This window comes from Octopus bimaculoides, chromosome 23, assembly GCF_001194135.2.
Source record: "Octopus bimaculoides isolate UCB-OBI-ISO-001 chromosome 23, ASM119413v2, whole genome shotgun sequence".
Taxonomy (NCBI): Eukaryota; Metazoa; Mollusca; class Cephalopoda; order Octopoda; family Octopodidae; genus Octopus; species Octopus bimaculoides.
Window position 1 is genome coordinate 10,353,407 of NC_069003.1, and position 8,114 is coordinate 10,361,520.

At 38.6% G+C, this 8,114-nt stretch overlaps 1 protein-coding gene across 1 annotated transcript in view; it reads left to right on the top strand.

Moving 5' to 3' along the window:
- LOC106879716 (A disintegrin and metalloproteinase with thrombospondin motifs 3-like) overlaps nucleotides 1-8,114 on the top strand; it is a 75,471-nt gene that overhangs the window by 65,231 nt on the left and 2,126 nt on the right. The window contains exons 15-19 of the mRNA XM_014929396.2: nucleotides 126-215; nucleotides 2,491-2,654; nucleotides 3,595-3,733; nucleotides 6,079-6,211; nucleotides 7,327-7,534. Coding sequence (XP_014784882.2) covers nucleotides 126-215; nucleotides 2,491-2,654; nucleotides 3,595-3,733; nucleotides 6,079-6,211; nucleotides 7,327-7,534 — 734 coding nt within the window. The remainder of the gene's footprint in view (nucleotides 1-125; nucleotides 216-2,490; nucleotides 2,655-3,594; nucleotides 3,734-6,078; nucleotides 6,212-7,326; nucleotides 7,535-8,114) is intronic.

Here is an 8,114-nt window from a genome sequence, read left to right on the forward strand (position 1 = left end):
GTGTGTGTTAATGGCTTATACACACCTTCTGCGCTATAATTGTATTTATTTATATATATATATATATATATATATATTCATTCATCTTTCTATATTTTGTGCCATTTTCCTCTATTCTGCTGCAGAACTGATGAAATATCATAGAATCATTGTTTTACCAAAAGGTGCCAGAAATATCTTCATATCAGAGTCTCCCAGTCGAAATAATTTCATGGGTATGTCTTTAACTAAGCCTTCTCTTATTCACTTCTATTAACTCGCCCTTTATTATGAGAAAAAGAAACCTACTCCGCGGTCATTCGATCTGTAGGAAATGGTAGCTAAATTTCCATGAAAACATACCCTACTCTCTTAAAACCTCATAGGTAAGTCAACTCAACCAGGACTTATTACGTTGTATTACTGCCCCTTGTTTACAAGCCAACGACAAAGCAAGAAAAGGCCCCCTACGTGGTCTATTGGTTTATTAGAAATAGTAGCTAAACTTCCTTCAAATGATAGCATACTGTCTTAAAAACCTCATGGTTAATTCATTAATCCAGCCTACTACTTGATCGCTCGATATATTAGAAATAGTAGCTAAATTTTTCTCAATTCATAAAAAAAAAGGCAGCGACTCATAACCTAATTAGTACGGACTTATAGTTCCACGACACATCTCACGGATGCTCTAGGATACATCATTAATAATGTTTCTGGGGTCTTTAGAAGTTTCGGGTCTTTCAACATCGGACCCCACTCGCCCAGATGACCCCAGCCGGGGTTGACCAAGTCTCAACCTTTTTTTTTTTTTATCCAAAAACACTTTGTAGTCTCCACTACAACTTCGGAGATGGATTTTATGACCGTCCACTTCGCTGCTCCAAGCCCAGTCAAAGCTTGGCAAAATGAACGCCCCGCAAAACCTCGACCGTCCACTTCAACACTTCAATTTCTGCACTACTCTACTAGTTCCTGGTGTCTGGCAAGCTTCTTCTCTTGAGCTTCCGCCATCTGTTTCTCCCAGGGCACTGTCAGGTCCTACATAATCACCTGTTCGGTGGAATTTGAGAAAACAGTTATGTCAGAGTGGAGTGACGTTGATATTATGTGTTCTGCGAATTTTAATTGTTCGACACTGTTCGATTTCAATTGATTCGAGGCTAAATAATAACATCAACAACAATAACAAGCCAACGAGTGAGCAACGACGTGGTCACTCAGCAGGCTAAAAGTGACAGCCAGATTGCTTCAAATCATAAGCCATCGTATCTTTTTAAAGTAAAGTTACATTAGACAATTGAGTCCTAGAAAATCAATATCTGGGGAAAATGAGAATGTCACCGCTGGAACATCTTTGGTTATTCACCTGCTTGGTCAGGCTTGACCTGAGACAAAACACCCAGTAATATACTGGAAACCAATACAATAGGTTATATTCCCCTCTTTGTTGTCATTATTTTTTACTCTATTTTAGCGGTATTTCGTCTATCGCTATGTTCTGAGTTCAAACTACGCTTAGGTCGACTTTGCTTTTCATCCTTTCGGAGTTGATAAATTAAGTACCAGTCAAGTATTGGGTTCGAGGTGATCGATTGTTCTCCTCCCAACAAAAACCCAGGCCTTGTGCCTATAATAGAAACGATTATTTTGACTCTATTTAAGGCAGCGTGCTGCAGAATCGTTAGCACGCTGGACGAGATGCTTAGTGGTATTGAAAGGTCAACTTTGCCTTTCATTCTTTCAGGTTCGATAAATTAAGTACCACTGAAACACTGGGGTCGACGTAATCGTCTAGTCCTCTTCCCCTAAATTTCAAGCTTTGTGTCTATAGTAGAAAGGATTATTTTGCCTCTATTTTGAGTGATGGGTTAGCAGGATCGTTAAAGCGACAGACAAAATGCTTTGCCTTATTCCGTTCCCTTACGTTCTGTATTCAAACCCCGTCAGGGTCAATATTGCCCTTCATCCCTCCAGGGTCGAGAAAATAAAGAAACAGTCGAGCACTGGATTCTAAGGTATTGACAAGCCTCCTTCCCTCAGAACTACCGGCCTTCTACCTATGTTAGAAGCCATTACCTTTTCTAAGTTTAGGATGGTGGAATCTGAGAGTAGTTAGAGCGTCGAACAAAACGCTATGCGGAATTTCTTCCAGCTCTTTACGTTCTAAGTTTAAATTCCGTCAAGATAAACTTTGCCTTTTAATTCCTCCGGGCCCAATAAAATAAAATACCAATCACATATTGGAATCAGATACTTTTTCCCAAAACATCTGACCTTTTTCCGATGTATGAAACTTATTTTCTCTATATTTTCTTTCTAACATATCCCTAAACCATGTACGTGTATTCTGACACACTTTCAGCCCTTCAGCGGTTGGTAAACTAAAGTACCAATCATGCAACCCTTTTCACAACTTCTGGTCTTCTGCCTATAATAGAAACAATTGTTGTGACTATTTTTTTTTCAAGATCTCCGTTGAATCTAATCCTACTTTTATTTCTGTTACAGCACTTGAAGACGAGAAAGCCGACGAATTCCCTTTGAATGGTGACGGCATTCAGGCCACTTCCCATTCGTTCATATTAAAAGGGGCTCGCTTTGTTTACACCAACACTGAAACAGAAGAAACGTTACAAACAACCGGACCGATTAACGGCTTTTTAATTGCATTGGTATGGCGTAATTTTGGTCTTTGGTAAAAAAAAAAAACCCAGTGTTTCCCAGAAATATTTTTCGAACCATCGTCTCCCTCTTTTTTTTTACTAATACATTTTTCAATGACAACCCAACCCTCCCCCTACTTGCTACCAATCAACAAAATTGACTGGTACTTAATTTATCGACCCCCGAAAGGATGAAAGGAAAAGTCGACCTCGGCGCAATTTGAACTCAGAACTTAGAGACAGACGAAATACCGCTAAGCATTTCGCCCGGCGTGCTAACCTTTCTTATTTCTTTATTGCCCACAAGGGGCTAAACATAGAGGAGACAAACAAGGACAGACAAAGGGATTAAGTCGATTACATCGACCTCAGTGCGTAACTGGTACTTAGTTTATTTACCCCGAAAGGCAAAGTCGACCTCAGCGAAATTTGAACTCAGAACGTAACGGCAGACGAAATAGCGCTAAGCATTTTGCCCTGCGTGCTAACGTTTCTGCCAGCTCGCTTCCTTAGTGACAGTCACTTATTAGCGATCACATTAGAACAAAATCTATTCGATAACAATTATCTACTTGATAACATTAAGCAGAAAAATTAGCAATCTGGGCCTCAGGTTCTAATAAGTGCGTAATTTTTCCAATTCAAATCCATTTTTAATACAGAATTTGTGACCCACGAATGTTGATAACAATAACTGTTTGATAACGCTAAGCAGATGATATAGCAATCTGAACAATAGATTCTAATAAGCGCATAATTTTTTCAATTTTAATTCATTTTAAGTACAGAGTTTGCAACCCACGAATTTCGATAACAATAACCGTTTAATAACATTATCCGTGATTATAATAAATGGCTTCCTTATCGATACTGCATTTTTAATGACTTCACCAATGTTTTTTGGGGTTTTTTTTCATTTTTTTCTTTTTTGTCTTTTTACTACTTCTAGTTGTATATGACAGAAAACAACACAGACTCCGAGATAACGTATAGTTACACGGCCAGTCGAGATGATTACACTTTTGAGAAAAACAGTTTTAAGTGGCGTTTTGACAAATGGAGTGAATGTAGTGTTTCTTGCGGCGCAGGTAAGCGATTGTCGTTGCTATTGTTGGTGTTGTTGTTGTTGTTTTTGTTGTTGTTGTTGTTGTTGTTGTCATTGTTGTTGCTGTTGTTGTTGTTGTTAAGACGGTGAACTTGCAGTCAAAACGTTTAGCTAGCGTCATTTCTCCTGGGGTTTATGCTGTGTCAAGGTCAACTTTGCCTCTCGTATCTTTCAGAGTCTATAAAATAAGTACCTGCTGAATACTGGGATTGATTTAATCCACATGGCCCTCCCCTCAGAAAATTAGTGCCCGTAGCAGAAATTTCGTCCTGTCTTTGTCCTTACATGTTTTTTTTTTTTAATTTATATTAGCCCTTGTGGGCACAACTGGTTATGGCCAAGAATCTCACAAGAAAATCTGTAGTATTGAGCAGAATATTTGCTGTGGCCCATCTTTTATGCCAAGACAAAACATGCACATGATAGCACTTCCAATCAGTTAAGATCAAAAGTCATGAGAGCCACTGCCTGGTACTGCATCAGGGCATTTATTATGACTGTTATTGTTGTTGTTGTTATTATTATTATTATTATTATTAGTAGTAGTAGTAGTAGTAGTAGTAGTAGTAGTAGTAGTAGTATTCACTAGTCTTATTCACGTGCTTTCACTACACTACCGAGCGCAGCTGTGTGTGCCTTGGGTATGTGCTGTGATTTGTTGTGATGCTCTTATTGTTACTGTATGGAAAGTGTTTTTCATGGGATGTGTGCGGTGCCTAGTAGTGCTATTCTCTGTATGTTATATATACTTGTAAGTCCTGGTGTTTTTGTTATGTATTTGTCTGAATTTTTTAATCATACCTAAAGCGCCTACTATGATAGGAATTGTTTCTGTTTTTAGACTCCACATTCCAGTTACCTCGATCTTTGTATTTTAGAGAAACATTGTCATCTATTGGTATTGATACGTCGACTAGAAAGCATTTTTCCTTATTATTATTATTATTATTATTATTATTATTATTATTATTATTATTATTTTTATTATTGTTGTTATTATTATTATTATTATTATTATTATTATTATTATTTACTTTTAATCTGCGTGTTTGTTACAATCACTCGCCGAGACACACCCAGCGTCCTAGGGCGAGTGAAGAATAAGTGATGTTACAGTATGACTGAAAGCTTGGGGAGTTCAAATGACAGGGGAAGTAGCGAAATATCTTCATGTAGTGCAATACAGACATTTAAATTGATAAGGTTTTTCTAAGGATGCGAGTAGTACTTGTCAACACAATCTTCTGAGACAAGGTTCTCCTGGGATATTCTCTGAGACAAGATTCTCCTGAGATATTCTCTGAGACAAGGTTCTCCTGGGATATTCTCTGAGACAAGATTCTCCTGAGATATTCTCTGAGACAAGGTTCTCCTGGGATATTATTATTATTATTATTATTATTATTATTATTATTATTATTATTATTATTATTGTTGTTGTTGTTGTTATACATTCATGTGTACACACACATACATACATACATACATACATACATGATGATGATGGCCGTCCACTCTTGACCGAGGAAGACCATTGCCGACCTTCAGGAACATTGTGCGCTCTAGGACTAACTTATATTTTGCATTTGCGGCTCCGTTGGTGGCTAATGAGCCCTGATCTTGACAAGCATATACGACTGCAAACATTGCAGATTAAGCTTTCCCCATTCACTATACGAGCCGTGCGCTTTCGCGCAGCTCGCTTAAGTTCTTCATGCTGGATACGTGCTCTGTCAAAAGTGTCGATCCCCTCCTTAACCTGCTTCCTCCATCCGGGGTGATGACAGGCATTGTTCTCATACATACATACATACATACATACATACATATATACATACATACATACATATATACATACGGCTTCTCTGTTCAGATTATAATTATCTTTAATACCAATAATAGCCAGTGTACTTGATTATGTGAGTAAATGCCGAGGTGTCAATCTGGATTAGCCAGGGTTTTCAGAAAAAAGAAATAAACTAACTCACACAAAACAAATACAATCTGTGAACGAAACAGTAACAATATGCAATACCATTCTCAAGTTTAAACTGTGATTTTGTTTTCGTTATCTCCATTCCAATGAGGAAGCTTTGTATCTTTGTTAGAAACCAGCTCCTCAGTGGAAGAATTCAAATTGTTAAAAAGAGAAGAGAACTAACATACAGACAAACATACAGACAGACAAACATACAGACAGACAAACATACAGACAGACAAACATACAGACAGACAAACATACAGACAGACAAACATACAGACAGACAAACAGACATGTGTATGAGCATGTGTTATTAATTGGTCGATAATTAATGTCTTTGCCAACAGGAACGCAGAATACGATGTACAACTGTTACAATACACTCACCGATAAACTTGTTGACAAGAACTTCTGTCTCCATCTTGAAAATCCCCGGATTGACAAAGTGGAATGTACACGGGAGGAGTGTATGAAATCGAGGTAAATATACATGGTGGTGCTCCAGCATGAGCGCAGCCAAATGGCTGAATCTAATAAAAGAATGTTGTTATGTCTTCACTCAGTGATCTTCGCTGCCTCTCCCCTACTATCTCCCTCTCTCTCTCTCTCTTTCCCTCCCTCCTTCTCTCGCCTTCTCTCTCCCCCTTCTCTCTCTTTCTCTCTCTCTCCCTCTCTCTCTCTGTATATATATATATATATATGTATATTTGCATGCATCTTATGTATGTATGTATGTATGTATGTTTGTTTGTATGTATGTATATGTACATCATAATCGTCAGTCGAAGCGACGATGAGCATCTAGTCATCCTTAAGAATGACTGATGACTTGCACGACGACATAGCTTAAAGAAAAGTTGCACCCCGTCCACTTTACTCTCTTGTCCATGGCCATCTTCAATCCAGGCGTTAGACCAGGTCAAGAGAACTGGAGATGAAGACGGATGCAGCGGATGATCAAAATGTCTTACATTCCTCATCCTGCTCTCCACAATGCGATGCTGCAACCATCTTCCCTTCCCTTGAACCATGAAGGTTTCTTCCACAGAGTTCACCAGATTCAGTCTTCACAACCATAGATAGGCAAGTCCTAATATGCTAATTAGCTCATAGCTGAAACTCTGATAGAGTAGGGTAGACCTAGGAACAGAATAGACCTGGGAACAACAGTGACCAAGAGGCGGTTCCGTCTTTCCTCAAAACTCTGGAACATTGTACCAGGGTTCCACTACTCAAATGCAGTTTAAAGTCATGCTCAACACAAATTTATAACCAATTGCCTCAGGAATCTACAGGAATTTTCATTAGAACAGGATAATATAAAGCAAAGCAGCCAGGAAAAGAGAACCCATTGGTCCAACAGTAATATGTGATGAATGCGGACGATTTAGCCTCACCAGAGCTATCCTCACAGGTCAACTACGGAAAAACGTAGAAAGACCATAGCTACTATTTCTAACAGATCGAATGATCATGTAGTAGGAATGACAATTTTCTTGCCTGTCTTTGTCTTTTGTCTTCTGTAAATTTGAACTATATATATAGTTTTGAAATATTATAAGTAAGTTATGAAGAAAGCGCTTCTTTTTATGCAGGTGGGTGGTTGAACGATGGAGCAGTTGTTCTAAAACATGCGGCTCAGATGGTGTGGAGAAACCCGTATACTTTTGTGTGTCAGACAGCCGAAAGAAAGATGAAGTGATTTCTGATTCTTACTGCGATAAAAGTAAAGAACCCAATGGTACCCGGGAATGCAACCGGGTTCCTTGTGCTGGAGAATGGCAAATCGGTGAATGGACTAAGGTAAGATTTTTGTCAATTATTTTTTTATGTATGTATGTATGTCATTATTCAGTTTTGTTTCAAGATTTCTTGCCAATAGAGAAAGAACCGGTTTCTAACCTAGAACCATGGCTCCTTCATTTTAAACAATTAACTTCACAAGATATCACATACCTTGAGCCGTTTATTACCTATTTAGATGTTCATCAATGTTGCCGTAGAATAAATCGTTGATAGCCTTGAACCTAAGGCTCTTGAAGATTTTACGCGTACTTATCTGGGATGCCTACTTAAACGGGTCCGTAATTAACTGGGAGCTTACTGTACTGGGGTCCACGAACTAGAAAGAATTGTTAGTTCATTCGTTTACTCTTTACTCTTTTACTCTTTTACTTGTTTCAGTCATTAAACTGTGACCATGCTGGAACACCGCCTTTAGTCGAGCGAATCGACCCCAGGACTTATTCTTTGGAAGCCTAGTACTTATTCTATCGGTTTTTTTGCCGAACCGCTAAGTTACGGGCTCGTAAACACACCAGCATCGGTTGTCAAGCGATGTTGGGGGGGACAAACACACACACACACACACACACACACATAT